We start from the raw sequence: 20,222 nt of genomic DNA, 5'->3' as shown, positions 1-20,222 counted from the left end.
ATCGATTTAATATTCTGGTTTATGTATGTACATTATTTGTAATGTCCTTTTAATGACAAGGGTGGCCACTTACACCTGCAATTAAGAGCTATTAAACCCACAGAAAGCATCTAATACCCGAATATGTGCATTTAACCAAACCTGAAAGATCGATGTTAAGTGTTTATTTGGTGGAAGGTACAGAAGATGTTTTCCATTTGAGTTCGGTGAAGACTGTCTGGCACCACACTAAAACATCTCAAATTATATTGCGTTATTGGAAGGTCTTTATTTGTGTGGCCTTAAATGCTTTGTTTGGCTTTTTATTTATTGTTAATAAGATAGTATGTATCAATAGTTACGTTGTCATACCAGAATGTGTTTTTCTTTTATCATAATCCCATTCATATTTCAACAGCATTCAATCAGCTAATTTCCACATGATTTCCTTTTTAGCAGGTCAAAAACTGAAAATTGTAGAAAATGCATACTTTTGAGAAATTCAATAAATCCAACATAACTAAGAATTCCCACAACTTGCAGTCACACAAACACATAAACAAACAGCATGTACTTTGATGCAGTTTGCTCATTTCAAGAAAAAGATAATAAATGTTGGGGGCATATGCTTCCATGCATAAACTGAGTAGTTCTGACACATTGTAGTTCTTAGAATACAAATACAAAGAGAGGTACTTGTCTCATTATTGGTAGAGAAACAAGTACACCCTGTACAGGTCACCAGTTCACATAAGTATTCTGAGTGAAATAAGCAAACTAAATCTAGTTTATTCTCCGTCTTTTTGATTGCCTAAAGATGTTCCAAATGCTTAGGGAATATCATAATGGCCCAGGCATGACCCGTATTATGTCACCATAATACTTTGCAATCAGGTCTCATTTATGTCTGCTTAAATCTCTTATATCCTGTATTTTAATTTGGATGCAGTAAAGCTGCTCTGATTCTCAACTTTTCTTGCCTCAAGCACTGGAAAGCAAAATAAATCAAAACTGTTTTCTGAAAATAAGTCGTTTACTTAAAAACTAATCTTAATGACACTCTGCATTCTTGTTCTGGTGTAAATGTGCAATGGTTCTCAAACTTGAGGATGAACTGTCTACTCAATTTTTAATATGTTGGGTGTCTGCTGGCAAAGTGTTAATTCAGCTCGATTTTCAAAGATTACAGATGCATATGCACTGTGGTTTAATCACTAGGATGATACAGTTTTCGAGTCCTTCCCATATCGGCTCAACAGGGCCAAAAGGCCGGAGTCCACCCTGACGACTCTGATGGCTCAAATTAGCATCCCTTCTTCAATTGTAAATGTGGTCGTTGACCGTCGGGCCAGAAGGTGGGAATGTGAATAGTCCATGTTGGGGGTGGGTATCTATGATACCTGCAGGAGATCAGGTCTCCTGTAGGTAGTGCTCTTCAGTTTAGTTTTGAAGCATACATGAAGTGTTTTTGGAGAGATGTGACCTTTTGCAGCTGATCCATGATGTTGTGCTGCATTATCCAGGTCATTTTGCCAAATGTACATAGAGTTTGCAAAACATACAATCTGTTTCAAGAAATGTTCAAAGGTTTTTCTAAAAGAAATTAGTAATGTTTCTCTTTGAAATAAAGCTAAGAGGGTATAAAATGACAGTTTAGAAATAAACTTACCAAATTAATTGTGTTGATCCACCTCAAAAAAACATGGAAAAAGTGTAAGCAAAAGAGATCTGGGTCTCAGGAGGTTATAATGAATTCATTGTGCTTGGGTGCGCCAGTAATGGCCTTATTTACGGAACAAAAGCGCCTGTTGAAAACAGCTAATACATTGGAACCTCAAACATTGTCCTGAGCCGTATGCAACGAAATTTCGTTCTTTATACACCCTGTGCATTGAAAATGACAACAAAGTCAGTCTAAGTCGAAGTCGAAGTCTAAGTCTATTGTGCAACTGTGAGATGCGTTGAGGCCATTACCAGGGTACTGATAAGGTAATGGCCCTATTTACAGAACAAAAGCACCTGCTAGAGAAAATCCTTCAGGCCAGTTGGACTATCGAAGCCGATATAGGTATACGTCAAAGTGGACTAACTCTAGCCATTCTAGTGTTAAAAATCCTTAAATTGTTATTATTTTGGTAGCCTTTCAGAGGTTTTAAAATTTAAAACTTCATATAAAATATTTTATAATTCTTTTTCACAGTCTAATTTTCCATCCACTCAGTTCTATGAACAGATGGAAAATAACATTTATTCCAATTTAGCGGCAGCTTTTCCCCCAGTCAGGAGGATTTATTTCTACTAAGCGTTTATTGGCTTTTTCAACCTCAGGGTGAGGAATCGTAATTTGCTGAATCAATTAGTAACAGCAGGCTAATATTCATAGCTGATTTGTGGTGGTTATCCAACGCTAGCTGATGATCGGAGCTATTCTATCTGCACTCACACGGGGGAACAGACGGAGAAACGCTCAGAAATGGGGCCAGTGTAGTAAAACAGTACATGTTCTACATTTAGTTAAATGCTTCTATGCATAATTTGCTTAATCTTGCTTGCCAGAGCAGACTGTTAGTGAAGAATATTAATGAGTTGGAGACAAAAAAGAGCTAAAAGAAAAGATTGAAAATTATACTTTGACTGTTTCAGTTTCTGAATATCTAACATGTTCACAAAGAGAAATTAGAAGCGGTATTTTTGTTTATTTCAAGAAAAATGAACAAAATAGCCAACTGCTAATATAATGCTGGTAAGTGAAAAGGTAATTTTTAGATAATTGCAATGATCTATTTCAAAATTTCAACATATACATGTATGACCACTTAATTTTTAGCATCCTGCACTCATTCCCAAGGTGAGATTAGGAATCCCCTCTCAGGTGCCATGAACTCTGCCTGACCTCCTAAGCTTAGACTTAGGATCAGCAACACTGATGACTTTAGCAGCATTTATTCAGACTGAGGTTGATTTTCTTGGTGACTCTTTTGGGCTTCATGAAGACATTTTATTTTTCTGATGGGGAAAAATTTAATGTACATGCCTTGTGATGTTTTTTTTTTACAATAAAAACATTGCAACAAGACTAATAGAAGTGGATTTAATAATACTTAAATAAATGCACTCAAGATGTTTAGGTTGCAACCTAAGCATCTTGAGACTAATACTAGCCATAGAGAAGCAAAAAAAGAAAAAAGAGATATTTAAAGGCACTGTATGTTAATTAGAATAAATTAGTATACCGCTCTGAGGGGGGAAACGTTTTTTTGTTAAGCCAGTTCAAACTAAGGTAACAAATCCTGTAACGAGCTTCACTGCTGGCCCTTAATTAGCTGCTTGGGAACAAAAACATTTGTCGATCTGCATGAAAGATTTCATCATCTGCCTGAAACTCATACAGACTTTAAAATACATCATTAGTAGAACCTTTTAAAGCATTCGTATTTGGTACACCAGTGCCTTATAACCTTATCGTTGTTGTACAAAGCATCCTAACAATGCTACAATGCATTTGTGTAAATAAAAAGATTAATAGTTGCCCAAGAAAACTTCAAAGCAAGTCAGAGGTGGTTTTATTGAATTTAAAATCACAGGAACACTACTTTGCTATGCACACCCAGAAAACATAATCCATAAAGGTAAAAAAGAAGAAGAAAGAAGAGATTTTGACTCTGCAGGAGTAAGATGTTTATTCTTCATAATGCTCAGCAATGTAGCATTTTCTGCTTTGTTAAATTCCTAGTAAATCCAATAAATGAAATTACAAAAAAATATGCTTTGTGGAAGGGTTTTAAAGTTTTAAGGAGCGGATCAGCTTCTCACTGGGGAATAAAGAAAGTGTGTTAATCTTTAGTAAAGCAGTTCCATAAATACAACAAAGAGAACTTGAAAATCCCCACATTACCACATAAATATCGTAAAACAAGAAGCTACAAACCTGCAACTTTCAGTGAGTCTTACATATGCACATTTACTAAAACTTGAGAAGCCAAATCTACTCAGGTCATTGAAAATGTCCATCGTTTGCCTGGAATTAGACAGAGGAACAAGGCTAAAATGAAAGAGTGGGGGGGGTCAGAAAGAGAGAGTTGATGAGTGGACAGGAAAAGATGGAGCGCAGGTCAAAGGACATAAAGAAAGATGGGATTAAAACAACTGAGGGATAGAGAAGTAACTTTTAATGTGAGCAGTGAAGAACACAGTAATAAAATATTTAAATATATGGTTTATAATTTATGTTGATAGATGTTAATTCCTAGTCGGCTTGCGGACCGCACTCCTACACACACATTTACGGTGTCCTTAACATGCAGACCACAGCAGTAACTCCATCTGTTACCACACAGGAGTGGTGCAAGCATCTCCTTTGGAGGATTTAGAAGGTCCTAATGCTGTTAAGTTTTTCCACTGATGAGTGCTTTTTATGCATCCCTCAATGTTTGGAAAACTTAATATTTAAGATTTCTTGCTTTGAAGTGTCACATGAAACATTTGAATTGGCTTGTGTGGGTTTCACTTAATCCAAATTAAATTTCTTCTTTTTCAGCATTTCACAATCCAATCACTTGAACAGTTATAGAAATACAATTTAGATGAGGCAGAGACATTCATTTTCAGGGCTTACAGGAGCTGTAATCCAACCAAAAGATAAACCAGATGAAAACAACGATTATGGTGGTACAGCTAAAGAGTGATCTGATTTTTAAAAGGTTACTTAGTGTTATTTATGTCAAACTGAGGTAATTAGCAAAATTATCTGTTTAGTTTTGCTGGCATGAAATGTAAACGTTTCAGATTTATGTATGTTTGTAATGTTTGCTGAACATTCTTAACATGAGTACTATGATAAGTGTCTTCAAGCATCAACTATCAAGTCTAACCAAAGAAAACTTTCAAATAGTTTTAAGCCTAAGCCAACATAAATTAACACTTGAATATACTTTGATCTAAATGTTTCCACTGCAGCTCTGCATCCATGCTGTCCTGCTGGAAAGTGAACCTCTCATTCAGGCTCAAATGTTTTTCAAATAGATTTTCTTCCAGGATTGCCCTGCGTTATTCATCTTTCCAACAAGTTTGACCAGCTTCTCTAACCCTCCTCTTTTCCCACAGGATGATGCTGCCACCACCATGGCAGTGGGGGATTATGCTCAGTGTTCTTATTTTCTTCTCATACCTAATGTTAGGATGCCAAAAAGTTACATTTAGAGAGTTAGATAGAACATAACTCAGTAATATGTTCAAAGCTGGAAATTTTGTCTTATAGCCTAATCCTTTTTAAACTCCTCCACATCTTTCTCCCTGGCCATATTTCCTGAGTTCTTTGGTCTTCCTGATGCTGTTTGTTCACTAATGTTTTCTAACAAACCTCTCAGGCCTTCACAGAACAGCTGCATTAATGCTGAGAACAAATTTCACACGGATTAACTATTTACTAATTAGGCATCAGAAGACAACTGGTTGCACTGGATGTTATTTGGACTGAATGCAAATGTAAGCTAAACTTTTAAAATTTGTATTTATCCTTGCACTTCACAATTACATACTGCTAAACTATCTGGACGTTTGTAGTTGTAACATGACAAAAGGATGAAAACACTTTTGCAAGGGACTAGAATCCCTGATTATCATATCATGTGCTTTTCTTCTTTTTCGACGGTGAAAAAACTAGAGTACCCAGAGAAAACCCAGCATAGACAGAGATCATCCACTCAGAAAAGCCCTGAACAGATTTTGAACTCCAGATTCTCTTGCTGTGCAACTCTGACCATTGCTCTAAACTGAGAAATCATTCCACCTCAGCCATCATATACACACAGGGTTTAAGAGCTGTAAGGTGCAAGTTAGATGCTAACAGGAAATATAGACCATTATGTTACATTACCCTCTTGAAAGCAGCGTAACCTGACAAATGGCAGAGTAAAAAAACACACTACCCCATTTTCTGTTGAAATGAAAAGGGTTTTTGTTATTACCAACAGTATATTTTTCTCCTGCAGTGGTCCCAGTTCCTAAAGCTGGACAGATATTTTAGGTGAAGCACTAACCCATTAGCCTTAATGGTACAGTAAACCCATTTCACCCACAGACTGTCAGAGCTGTATAGGCTCCCGAGCAGCTCATTGACCTTTAGTGCAGCCCCCCTTTCAGTGTCCAACCACTCAGTGAGGCCTATTACCAGCCCATTATTGTAATTCAATGGGACGCTGAATGTAAGGTAGCCTGAAGGCCACACACACTAAAGCAGCCACACAGGTCCACATAACACCTCCTCAGACATGCATGGATATACTGTACTTGTTACCCAAAGAAAACTAAAAACCTTTACTTTATTAAAATATGACTGATATTGTTAAAAGTGTTTTTTTCTCTAATTATTTTTTCCCTGCACCCCAAAAACCCACTTGCAATTTTCTTGGACATTTCTTTAAAAAAGACAGACTTCAGAAGTACATAAACTTCAAAATGTGTCATAGATTAATCTATTCAATGGAAAACTAGTCACGTAAAATCCACCTCTTAAAAAAAAAATACAAAGCCGATATTTTTCTTTTAACTTGCAACTTAAAAACAAAAGAATATGTTGACTATTATTTTTATTTAATCACTGGTGTCTCTAAGGTCTTGCCTTGCCTTCATTACTGTGGCTCAAACCCACACTAGTGCACCCCAACAAGCAGAACACACTAATTGCTTATCCCACACAAGGTCCACAAATACTACATGAAGAATGGACTTTGGGCACCTGCAGTATAAAAAGGTTGTTTGCCATTTGAAAGTAGTTTGAGGCATGTGCTAAAGCTTTGACTAAGTTGGATTTTTTATGTATATATTGTACATTTATATATATACTGTACATTTAACAACTGCTGACCTCAACTTAAATGATTTAAAAGCAATGTGGGCATATTGACAAGGCAACATTTATATAAAACTCACTTACATTCCTCACAAGCTTTTTGAAATGTGTGCCCACAAGCTAAGAAGATGTTTTTTAGTGTTTGAACTCACTGTTGCAATTTGCTCTCATCTCCAAGCTCTGCTCTGCTGCTATGAACTGTCTTGGCTCATCTACCAACACACAAATAGTTCATCTCAAATTGCAACATATATTATTAAATGTGGTATTTTTTAAAAAGATATCTTACCGACTTTCAGTTACTCGCTATATCACAGTATTTTCAGGTTTTCTAACTTTGCCAGTAGAATTTTAAAATGTACCAGAACAAACATAAGGCTTCTGAGATCCAATAGTGGGTGGGCACACCCTACAAAATGTCCTTTTTAAATAATGTTTGATTTTGCCAAAGAGCTCCATATTCTTGCAAGGATCCTATGATCAAAGTATTTTTTCTTTTCATTTTAAAAATGTGTTTAATTGCTTTATAACCTAAACCTGCATTAAACTTCTACACAACATTTTTTTTTTTTTACTGATGTTCTCTAACAAACCTCTAAAGCGGTGTTTCCCAATTCCGGTCCTCAGGCCTCCCTGCCCTGCATGTTTTAGGTGTTTCCCTTCTGCTACACACCTGGATTGAATATATGGGCGATCAACAGGTTTCTGCAGCACTTGATGGTCATGCAATCATTTGAATCAGCTGCTCTGGAATAGAGGCACATCTAAAACATGCAGAGCAGGGAGGCCTGAGGACCGGAATTGGGAAACGCTGCTCTAAAGCATTGTGAGGATGCTGAAAAAATCTCCCACACTAGGATGAAGCAGACACTTAAATTGTCTGACACAAACCTTGTTAGTGTTTTGTTATGCTTTTCCTTTGAAGTCCACTAAACTCTATCTTTGAAAAAAATATCCTGAAGGCAGGATTCATGGAGAGCACATATGAAGACAGACCATAAAGACTTCACCCTTAGGGAATTCCCTGCTCATCCACCTCATTGCAGAAGAAGCTTTAGTTTGATTTGATTTTGTTTGCTTTCTGTATTATCTGTATTAGTTTGTAGGTAGATTTATGTTGTGTGTATAAAATAACTTTAGTAGCATATTGTATATCTTTATTGGTAAAGGTAGTGTTTTTGTTTGTAAAAGCTGCCTGAACTACTAATGTTGTGATGTTGGTGCCAGAAACTGGTGAGACATCTTTAAAATCTTCTTGAAAATTACAAAAACCCATTAAGGCTTTGGAAAACTGCTAAGATGAAAAGACGTCTAAAAGTTGCATAATACTGGTCCTCAAGGACGGGAGTATGAGACTTCTTGTATAATATATAAATCTGAATAAAATATATTCAAATTTGTGGTTGAAATATGACAAAAAATGAAAAAGTTAATGTTTTACAAAATGCTTAAGGAACGTAATGTACCTGCTTACAATGTGCAGCTCAAAAGAAAAAAATCTTTCAAACCAAATGATATGCTCAAAGCTTTTAAATTGATGTGTTATTTATCACTCATTGGGTATAAAATCATGAACTTTCAGAAGCACTTTCCTGTTTGACAAATTGATAAATAAAAGCTAATCCATGACATCATAAATTACTGTCAATCTGCATTCTCCAACAGAAAAAAAAGAACATTTGTCGATGATGATTAAAAGTGACTTGAAACTCAACCTCAGTCTGACAATGAAGGAATAAAACCACGCAGACCAGAAAGCTGAGCCCGATGGTGGATGGAGCAGAGGGCCGATTACATCTAATAATAGCATTTCTACGTTAAATATTCATTACACTGAGTGAAGGATTGATGAAAAAGAGGGAGAACACAGCAGGGGGAAAAATAACTGTTTAGTAGAGAAAGCGAACAAACTAAAACAGAGAAACAAAAATAAAAAAATTAGAGGTACAACTATATAGACATGGAATGGAGGAAAACTCATATACTGGAGAAATAAGAGCTGCCTCCAGACTTATTGTGTCAACCAAAATTTGTGTCTTCTCATATGCAGGGCGGGGGGTTTGCTCCATGTGTATCCAAGAAATAAATCCAGATGCGGAACATAGGAGGAGGTGTACATATTATGCCTGATGTCTGAATAAACAACTGCAAGTCTCACCTTGGTGTCCAAGCTTGTTAATAAATCAACTTGAAATGTACATGAACACAGAGCTGGGCATAATTCACTGCCAAAATAGTTGAAACATACTGTATATGGTAAACATTGGCTTATGCAGAACAAGTTAATTAGATATCAGAAGTGAATCAAGCAGAAAAAGTAAATATATGACTGGATTGAATTTTTGGAGCGCTATTCACTTTGAGTGGTGATTCTTTTTTTAAAAAATATCTCATAAAATTAATTTATTTATTGGATATACAGGGAGCATTTGCTTTTCTTATCTTACTTATCAACCCAATACGGGTTGCACAACTAATCCACTTTCAGTTGCAAGAGGACTTGTCAGAATAATCAAGACCATCCATGCTCATTTACTTTAGTCCTTAGTCTAAAAAAAATCCTTTAATTACATGACAAGATTGCCTGCCCTATTCTGCAACCCATTGACAACCAGCTGCAGGACAGAAAAACTGTTCTATTTTATCCACTAATCAATAAATAGACAGTTGGGTTTTGCATTTGAGAAAACAGCTCAAATGTTAGAAACAGTTTATCACTTCTTTCCTTTCTTATGAGAGGACGGAGCATATGGGGAGTACAAAGTTAACAAAAAGACTTAAAGCACAAAAACTGTGAATTTCAGATGAAGGTTTAAACATTTTAAACATACTAGTTCCTTTCATATGGGAAGAGAACAAACTGACCTAACTCAGTTTTACTATTTCAGTTGAAAATAGATCAAACTGCTTCTGTGAATCCCAACTTAGTGTTTGGAACCTGTCCTGTCAGAGCAAGCCAGCACTAATGGCATAACAAAACACAGAAACTTGCAGGCTGGAAAAAAGTTGGCTCTTTTACATGTTTCATTCACTGCCAAGTTACTTCAGTTATGAGTAGGAATAGGTCGTAATTAGTGGAAGCACTTAACAGAGTGACAAGGACTTACAAAGCATTAGAGAAGTGCTCCTAACGTTTTCCAAGGAAACTAATGACAGACTTCTGAGAAGAGAGAGTCCTTTTAGGTATGAGAGGGGACAGTGGCCTAGATGTTTCTGTCCATGCCTTCCAGGAATGAACCACTTAGGTTTCACATGTAAAATGAAGGAACAACTCACTTTCCCCATTTGCTCCAAGACCTCTTTGACTAAATGATATCAGGCACACATATTTTTCTTGAACAAAAACATCTCACTGTGTCTCCAAAAATAGTTGCATAACTCTGCACTTTGTCCAACTTTGTTCTATAACTCCAACCTAGAGGCCTTAATTTAGTTGTTTTTCCTGACCAGTTTGGCTTTGGTTATAAGTTAAAATAGAAAACTCCTGAGTGAATAAATCAAAATAGTTTTTCCAGTTTTATTTATGACATAATTTTTCTGACATGTGAAAATGTTTTGGTTTCAGAAACCTGTTTTTTTTTTTGATAACTTGCTCCATTGCATATAGAAAACAAACATTCTTATAAATCAAAACAGGTCAGTTTCAGTTAGCGTTAATGAAATGTAAATGTAGTTTTTCTGATTACTTAACTCTAAACTAAAAAATATACCCCTCCAATTCAAATATAAACTCAGGAAAAAGCTGGTCACAGCACATATAACGATTGCATGTCTGCAGTCACAAATACAATATTAAGAGGTTACCCAGCACTATGCCACTTACATTTTCTAACTGAGTGAGTCAGCAGTCAACTTTTGGAATAAATGTTGATACCAAACCAATACGTCTCAGTGTTCAGAGATCAGGGCTGTTTATGATGCACTTCTGTTTTCTGAATGAAAGCAGAGAAGTTGGCTTGTTGTTATGGCGATTGTGCAACCCGTCCTACCAGGGTGTCTGCGGAAACCGAGAGTAACCATAACAACGACGGAACTTTCCTCCAGAACGCAGAGCCATACAAACACTAACCGTGACCCACACACGCAAACACCCACAGCGGGGTGACGGTGCCCACATCTCAGCCAGAGCGTTAACAGTGGAAATTCTTTCTTAACATGAACCATTAAATGCATCTTTAATATGTACTTCCTTTTTATTGTTTAGAAAAGTCCAACATCTTTTTTTTTTCTGCCAATTACAGGAAATAGATATACAGCATCCATTAAACCTAACATCAGCAGGAGGCAGCAGTCCACTTTTTTCTACTTGAGTACTATAATCATAGACTTTACAGTAAACCAGGTTTAAACACATTATTATGCTTCATTCTGTTTTCCAAGTATATTCTTATGAATATGATGAATACTCCATGTTTCCAAGCGCAATAAGTTAAATAATCTTGATTTTAGTGTTGATCAAAGTAGTTGTGATTTTTTTTTTTTACTCATTTGCTAAATGCTAAAAACAGGTGTTTAAAGAGATTATAATTTTGGATAAAATTATTTAAATACAAGAGAGAAAGAAGGAATGAGTCAGGAAGACAAAATGACAGAGAGAAATTGAAAATTAAGTCTCAAGTCTAAAGAGATGGTAAGAGTTTAAAAAAGGTTTGTGGGTATATGTTGGATTTCTTTGAATCAACATGCAATAAACTATTAGAATGAGAGGGAATATAGAGGAGGTCTATTTAATTTTCATGAGAGGGACACAGTATGTCCCCAAGCAAGTGTGCAACCAGCAAAATCCACCCATATATTACAGAGATCAACACTGTGGCGTAAATGCAAAGAACCACTTACACTGACATCAACTTGGATCGGTAACAAGGTTTGCAATATTTCACTGAGGTGTAAATAATTTTATCATCATAAAGTAAAGCAATTACAGGACACCGCCGCCCATCACCAAGGTTCATTAAGCTCTGAAGTCCAGCTGCTCTGCACATAATCCTCTCGAGTCTCTTGCCTTTGGTGTTTTGCCCTACTTGCTCACTCTGATGTGGGAAAACAGTGAATACTTTAGGTTGATTGTGGTCTCAGTTTTTCCCCTACAGATTGTGAATGAGTGGAGTGGCTGGAATTACATGACACAGACCAAGACACTGTGATTCATGTGAAAATCCTGCTGCATCCTCATGACTAGGTAATTTAAGCAAGAGGGGTAAAGAACATAAAAACTGAAGGCAAAGATCAAAAGGGAAAAGCGCTCTCCTCAACTACAGCATTGGTTAGATGAGTTTCAGGACCATGGATAGCAGCCAGAATCTCAGATTGCATAAGTGAAATCTTTCACATTTTTTACTTGCTAATAAAAGAGATATTTTTCGAGTCAGTTAAATACATTATTCCAGTACAATTACCTATCTTGAGTGTGGTTTAAAGACTGTCAAGACCAGTTCAGTAGTACAATGTGGATGCACTCACAGAAAGAGACACTGATTTCCCTTTAAGAGCTATAACATAAGACAAAATAAGAACAGCACTCAAAATATTATTTCTAGTCTTCTTGCCATGAGCAGTCATTAACTGCACTCATTGGGAGCAGAGACAAAGTCATGCTGTGTGTGTGTGTGTGTGTGTGTGTGTGTGTGTGTGTGTGTGTGTGTGTGTGTGTGTGTGTGTGTGTGTGTGTGTGTGTGTGTGAGCGCAGACAAGATCTGTCTTTAGAATCTGACATTATAGTTTAATATGGCTAGGGCAGACAACTTTACAGAAACGCTTGTCTCCAGTGGTAAATACTGGAGGACTCAGAACCTCACCCTGAATATGAGCTGATCAAAAAACTACCAACATCTCCAAATCCAGGACTGACAAGGATTGACAGATCAAAAGGATAAAACCGAGCAAAGATGCTGTACATTGTTTGGCCTTCCTGTAAACGGCTTGAAGTTTTAAACTCCCTCCCCGTCCTGCAGCCTGAAAGACCAACAGATATGCCTTCATATGTGACCTTTCTAGTAGCCTCCTGTGTCTCTGCTGACTTAAGAGATGAAGCAAAAACGTTCATTCAAAACATCAGTTGGTTTGATGACTTTCTGTAGCAACAAATGTTTTACATTTGGGATATGAAATAAAAGCAATGTTCATAATTGATAGCATTTTTATAAGAAATATAATTTAAAATTACTACTATTTAAAATATATTTTTGCTATAAGAATTGTATTTCAGTTTCATTGAAGACATTCTGATAATGTCCTAATGAAGCAGTTGGAAGATTAACTGAACTGACTGAAGGTAAAGAGGTAAAGAGTGAAACATCAGCACTGATCCATGTTACTCCCTACTAAGAGATAATATTCCAGTAACATTTTATGGAAAGCACATAGCATCTCATCCAAGTTAGAAAAACTGTTTCATTTATTACTACAGGTGCTGAAGCTGCAACTTGTCTGTTTATGCTTTTGTTGGACACCATCATTTAATGGCCTTTAACTGCAGTTTTACAACATAAATATTTCATATTTGTGTTCATCTTACTTTTATTTACAATGGGAGTATTTGCATCTCCTCCAGCATATCAGCGAGATGTGCCCACACAAAAAATATACATAAACCTGTTAAGGCATGCTTAACATGGCATTCATAAAAGTGCTCAGTTACTGCCTATAAATATGCAAATATGATCTAAAACCTCACTTTAAGAAAAAAAATCTAATTTTATTCAAATATTTTCTTCTTTAAAATAGAATGACTCAATCTATATGAAGGAGGATAAGGTTTTACAGAGACGGTTGCTGAAGTAAGAAACACATATTAGGATTCAACAGAAAAACACTAAGAATCTCCAACAGTTGAACTCATCAAGTGATCCTTACGGTCTCACATCCCTAGCACGTAATCACATCGCGGCAAACAACAGATGGAAAGAGGAACAGACAGGGGGAAAAGGAAAGATGTTTGATGTAGATCCTGTCATGTTTCATATTTGTTTCACACTCTGAAGGAAACAATAACAATGCTGAACTAAATATCTCTTTCCTGTAAAATTAAAATCAAGGGAATGGATTTGGATGCCCCAGCAGCAACGTTTTTGGAGATTCTCAGCAGTAGTTGTCAACACCTAACAAACCATCAGACCGAAAGTGTCTGGGACACTCGCCTGCATCACTTTTAACTGTGTCATACTAAAACTCTCTGCTTCAACTATGGAAGACTCACCTGGTTATGTTATGTATCAGGGGAAATGTGGAATCTCTTACTAATTAAGCATCTTTCCCTCCTCTGAGAAAAGCTTTTATAACAGCACTTTCTAATGATTAAAAGTGTAAATCTGGGTCACTAAACACCAACAGTAGGAAAAGCAGCAACATGCCGCAGAGTGGCAGTTCAACAAATTTCAAGTTCAAATGCAGTTCAGCTTATCGTGACACAGCAGGCGGAGCTTCATTCCATTAGCAGGCTGTTAAAGGATGCAAAAACTGCACACTATATGCAGATTATGGTTTTATTTTATTTTTAGCAGAAATAATCCTGTTGATAAAATGAAAAATTATAACGGGTGTTTTAAAGCTTTTCCATAAAAGTTGGGACGAAAGAGCATGAATAAGCATAAAAACCTTAATCCTACTTAATATAGGGCAAAAGATAAATAGATCTTGCCCCCATCTTTTGTGAAACATAACAGCAATAAAAATGAAAATGCTTAATTCTGAATCTAAAGTTCAGTTAGGACATGAAGCTCAAAAATCGATTTGATTTGTAGAAAACTTAACAGAAAGACCAAACAATCCCACTCACACACACCTGCTCACTAATAGCTCCAATATCTTCATAAAGTAATGGCTATACTGCAAATGCAGACCATCAACAATCACACTTTAAACCCATCTGTGAAAGCTGCTAAAGCTCTTAAAGAGAAAATAGACAAAAAAGCAGTTATTCTGTTTCCCATCTTCAAATGGAAGATGAAACAATTACTGTATAATACAACACACAAAGTCTAAATACATGCAGTATAATTAGCAAAGACATCCATAGGCAGATATACAAACTCAAAAAATTATTTCTGTGAGAGGTAGAGCTGAATAAAAAATCTTTAAATAATAATCTCAAACTGAAAAGTTTTGCAAAATTCAAATCTTTCATTTGAGATTTTTTTCCATTAAGTAACAATATTGATTTATTGACTAACAACTGTGCACAGTTGGTATTCCAAGTGATTTCTAAGGTCTTCTAGTAAACTACGACTTTCTGTTATCTCGGAATACAGATATGACATAACACAGAGGCTCAATTATTGTAGTCACTGGCCACTAGGAGGACCAGGATCCATGTTTATCTTGCCAGCACGCATGGATCAGGATGGCAGGAGAGGTTTGGTGTCACTATCTAACATTAGATATCATCTGCATATAAAGTAGATGATGCCGTGAAACGTTCTGTAGTCTGTTCTGTAGTCACAAATGTAAAACTAGCAAACATTTGGAGTTTGCTAATCTCAGCTGAAACCTTTAGCCTTGGTCAGATCAGCGATGATTGGGAAGAAATACTTCAGGTGGGTTTGGAGTAAAACAAAAGACAAAAATATGAAAGCCACCTCATATCAGCATGTTGGATGATCTTTGATGCTGTGGGACCAATTCTCTTCTAAGAGCCCCAAGAATCTTGTTAGAGTACATGGCCAGAACATTTTAAATAGAAAATCTGTTTCACTCTGTCAGTACAGTATTTCTTCAATAAATCAATTTAACATCTTTTTATTAATCTTTACAAGGGGGTGCCAACATCTGGATGACCAATTAGGGACATTACTCAAACCAAGTAACATGACATCCTGCTGCATAATACATCAACATTTTTACTAAATTAAATCCAATCCAAAATGATTTGCATAAGAGAAATGTCTGATAGAGCGCTTCATTGTCTGGGGAGAAGTATAATAATGGCACCATCTGTATTCTAGTACTGGAGCTTTCCAAATCCAAAAGGACACTATAGTAAGTCACAGGGAGAAAAATTTGAAAGGTTGGTCCAGGATAAATGGGTCAGAGCAAAAACAGATTAGATAAATTAGGGACATAAATTACACATCAGTTAATTTCAGTGTGACCCAGTTTAAACACTGGGTTTGCTGGTTCATGCCTATAAAAATTCTTCAGCATATCTGTCATTTGCTGACACGGCGGTCCAGCAGCTGGCAACGTTTCAGCTCATAACAGGCAGGTTCTGGGAGTGACCCAGCTGGCTGGCTATAGCCATATTGTGAGGCTTTAAATCCCCCTCAGTTGGGGAGTTTGTTTTAATAACATCTTAACTTTTTCTTATAATGGAGGTAAATAAGGTATTATGTTTTTAATTCTGCAAATACGCTGATGATTATCAAAAGATGAAGCTGATAAGATTTAGTACCACATAATTTCAATAGCTGCTATGATGCGTAATTTCAGACCTTTAGCAGGTATAATTGATGAACAGTATGTCACTTCTCATGTCCATCTCTCTCTCAACCCATCCATGTGTCAGTATGTGTTCTGTGTCGAGTGTGAGAACTGAGCAGTGTGCAGTGCAGCCCTGGGGGAGGTGAAGCTTCATTCAGGAACCTCTATGGGTGCCACAAAGCTGCATTCATGCAGCTGAATAGCTGTTTTCTACAACGAGGCACTAGTCATCCCAACTCCATTGGAACGCCTCTATGAGTTACCAGTCTGTCTGCCTTGGTATGCATAGCCTTATCCTGCAAAAATCACAAATGCTTGGATTACCAAAGGCCACAGAACACACTTGCATGAAAACAATCATGCCAGTTTCCAAGTATGAGTTCTTCTAGGATTTGTTTGAGCCCAATATTACCGCCAATAGTAAAGACTTCCTGATGTCTTCTCTGTTGTGCACCTATTTAGTTATTGATGTTCATAAGAAAGGATAATGAGAGAACAAATGAGGAAAAAAATCTGCTATAATTTCCATATGACATGGAGCAGATTGTAATCAAAGAAAAACTGGATATTCTTCGAACATCACTTTAAAAAATAGCCGACAAATTATCGCAAATTCTCGCAGCAGAAATTATCTTAGTGAAAAAAATATGTTGAGGTTTTTTTTCATGTAAATCATGATGAAGTTTAAGCTGATGTAAAAGAGTAGATAAATAGAGCATGATCAGAAAACTAAGGCTAAAGTCAAAGATGGGGATGGAAGGAATAACGTCTCATTCAGATTCAGCTAATGTTTCCAATTAACGGAGAGCTGGAGTCATGATTCCCCACATTGACTTCCTGTCAGCAGAGTCCTGCTTCCTCCCACAGAACCATACTGGTGTAGAGTTTCCCCCTAATCGGTCAATTGGAACGGTCCGAGCAGCTGTCAATCGATAGCTCTGACCTCTGGGGTTTGGAGAGGTTGGAGGTCTGTCGCCTCATTTGAAAAATGCTAATTTTGTTGGACTCTCTAAGTTCACATCAGTTTTCAGATGGGGTTTTCCCTGCATGGGTGGTCCCAAATAATAAATAAATATTTTAAGGCTTTAAAAACAGTTTTTAGACACTCAAAGTTCTTATGCAAGACTGAATGTTGAGAAATTGCAGTTTTAGGGCACTTGGTATGTCTGAAGAACTCTGGAAGGACCAGCAGACGTTTTAGGCACAACAACACTTCTAGTTCAAAGTGGCATCAACTCTTTGAACAAAAATGTAATTACGTGAGGATTACTCCAGGAGAAAATAACTTTGTGAACAAGTCAACGTCTTTTGGCATCATTATTAAATGAGATTTGCTACATGGTTGAACTAAATAGGCTCAAGTTTGGACTATTTCAATATATACTGACCAGCCACTTTATGAAGGAGACCTATTAAATCTGTACACAAGTAATTATTCACCCAATCACATGCCGGCAACTCAATTACGTAGGTATCAAGATGCAATAGAGGCAACTTGAAGATATTGAAAGTGATCAACAGAAAGGGGCAGAAAGGGTATTTAAGTGACTTGACATGGTTGTTTGTGCCAAATGGGCTGGTCTGCATACATCACTGCTGATCAACTGGGATTTCTACTCAGAACAATCTCTTGGGTTCACAGAGAATGGTAAAAAAAGAGAGACCATGTTTAGAGAGCAGCAGTTGTGCAAATGAAAATTCCCTGCTGCTGTTAGAGGAAAAATGGGGAGACCGCTTCAAGAATACAGAAGATCAAATAATGATTTGTTACAACCAAGTTATGCAGAATCACATCTCTTCATGCACAAAGCGTTAGAGTTAATAGAGTACAGAAGATGGTCAGATGGTGTGGTCAGAATGTTTTCTCATAACATGAAAGAATAGCTCTATCCTGGCTTGTATCAATGGGTAAGGTTATCAGTGACTGTGTAATGGTGCTTTCATATAAGTCTGGGAAATAACTTTTGAAGAATGTTTCCAAAAACTTGATTAATCATAAACAATTAAGTCAGTTCCAAAGGAAAAACAAACAATCCAAACTAATTTTATCAAGGAGTTCCTGATAAAACAGACAGAGTGTGTATATGAAGGAAATGTCCAAAAGGAAATGTAATTGCTTAATGTGCAATTAAGCAAATTGCACATGAAAAAGCCATTGACAAATGATTCTAAGATTTTATCATCCAAAGAAATTCCTGGCTTATTTAAAATGTAGGACAATTTAGAACAGAAAAAAATGTTTTTTTTGTTGTTGTTTTTTTTTAATTAAACAAACTCAAACAACAAAACTACTTTAGGTGCAATTAATGTGTTGAGTGATGACCGCAGAATAATAAAGGCATTCAAGAAAATTACATAAGTGTATGGCAGTGACTGCTTTCAAGGATTATGTACATTACTTTGTGTGAATAATGTACATAATAGACAATTAATGATAATAGACAAGGCTGAGAGAATAACTGAATTGTGGATAATGGTCCCTAATAAAGTCTTCTGAAACAATTAACTGTGAATCCACCACAGCACAATAAACTTGGATAGATTCCTGCTGATTCACTGAGGTCACAGATCACTGTACAGTCCACTGGTTCTATCACTCTTTTTCTTTTCCATCAGGTTTTACTGGATATTAAAGCTTATATCAGGCTTTCTGGGGTCTACAAATTGGTCTGTCTCCTGCCGCAGCTCTTTAAGACAGATAGCCCACTGTAAGATTCTTGCATCACCTCTTGTAGCAGACCTTAAAATCAAAAGTACCGGAGTCGGAGGTACAGCATTCTGAATATGCTGATACAGACAGAGCAAAGTATAAAATCTATTCCACTTTTAAATATTTTCTCTTTAAATACTAAAGAGGAAATGCTTCAAGATTCCAGTTAGGACAGGGGTTATGCAAGATCTTACAGCCAACATTATTAAAGAGTCAGAATTGGAGACACTTGACTGCTCAGCATGACGGTCCTCTCTGTGTAACAGATGCTTACAAAATAAAAAGCCACATTGATAGAGAACTGTGTTTTTGTTTGTTTTTTACTCACCAACACCGATTTTCTCGTCTTCCGTGGGAGTCCACATGATGTCCCTCTGGAAACAGAGCAAAATCCCCAACAAAGTCTAATCACTCGAGGCGTCGCTTCATAGAAATCCCGCTGTGATTTCACCCAGAGAAGGGAAGGGGACCAGGAGGAGAGCCGCGGACTAGAAAAGTTTACCTCAGGAAGGTGGGAGGCAAAGAAAAAAATTAATTCTTTAGGTTCTTGAAGTTGAAGGTGTCTCAGTTGTTTTGACAGTGACCAGCAGGGATGTTTTATCCCGTCAGGTTTGGCGCATTGTGCTTGTCCATCTCTGCTGAAGTACAGCTACGAGGAAAAGAAATCTGATAAACAGGCGTCACTGCGAAGGGAATCTGCGGGCTACTACTTATACACCGGTCTGAGCGCTGGTAAGACAGGTGGGGGTGCCTAAAGAGAAGAAAGCACATACAGATCCTGACTGAAACTAAAAATAGCGCAAAATTTACCGGGGAAAAATGTTTTTGTTGATGGTTTTGGTCAAGGCTCATAGAACTCCTCTTCTCATTCAGCGCAGCATCCGAGTTCCCATGCATCCCATGTTTATAAGTACACGCATGCGTTAACGAGTTGCAACTACTTAACTTGTCCTGGTGCAGACGGAGAGGGAATAAAACGAAAGAATTGCATTCCCGTCTGGGCTCGGGGTCCGTCTGTTTAAGCGGCTCGTGAAAGAGAAGGAGCCCGTGTTAAAGTGCGTCCACAGCAGGAGAGTTTAATGTTGGAGCGGGCGACTGTTTGTCTGCTGCAGCAACCGATCATTAAAGGTTTTCTTGTAGTGACGTGACAATAGCCGCAGGTGAAAATTGCTCATCTATCCGGGAGACGGCTCGGAAAGCTCACGACCTAAATGTGAGCTGTGGGTACATACTAGGGCGCTACGTGAGTTGAAAACATATTAAAAT

At 37.0% G+C, this 20,222-nt stretch overlaps 1 protein-coding gene across 10 annotated transcripts in view; it reads right to left on the bottom strand.

The window, feature by feature from the left end:
- dock3 (dedicator of cytokinesis 3) overlaps positions 1-20,136 on the bottom strand; it is a 156,042-nt gene extending 135,906 nt beyond the window's left edge. For 5 of the 10 annotated variants that reach the window (XM_023325445.1, XM_023325447.1, XM_023325446.1 and 2 more), the window contains exon 1: positions 19,285-20,133. In XM_023325445.1, coding sequence (XP_023181213.1) covers positions 19,285-19,321 — 37 coding nt within the window. In that variant the 5' untranslated portion in view covers positions 19,322-20,133. Of the gene's footprint in view, positions 1-19,284 lie in introns of all 10 variants that reach the window. The other 5 variants (XM_023325450.1, XM_023325451.1, XM_023325452.1 and 2 more) reach the window with 2 other exon arrangements.
- Between the last annotated feature and the right edge of the window lie 86 nt (positions 20,137-20,222).

This window comes from Xiphophorus maculatus, chromosome 20 (assembly GCF_002775205.1).
Source record: "Xiphophorus maculatus strain JP 163 A chromosome 20, X_maculatus-5.0-male, whole genome shotgun sequence".
NCBI classification, from domain to species: Eukaryota; Metazoa; Chordata; class Actinopteri; order Cyprinodontiformes; family Poeciliidae; genus Xiphophorus; species Xiphophorus maculatus.
The sequence above is the reverse complement of the archived record's forward strand: the minus strand, read 5'-3'. Positions and strand labels throughout refer to the sequence as shown.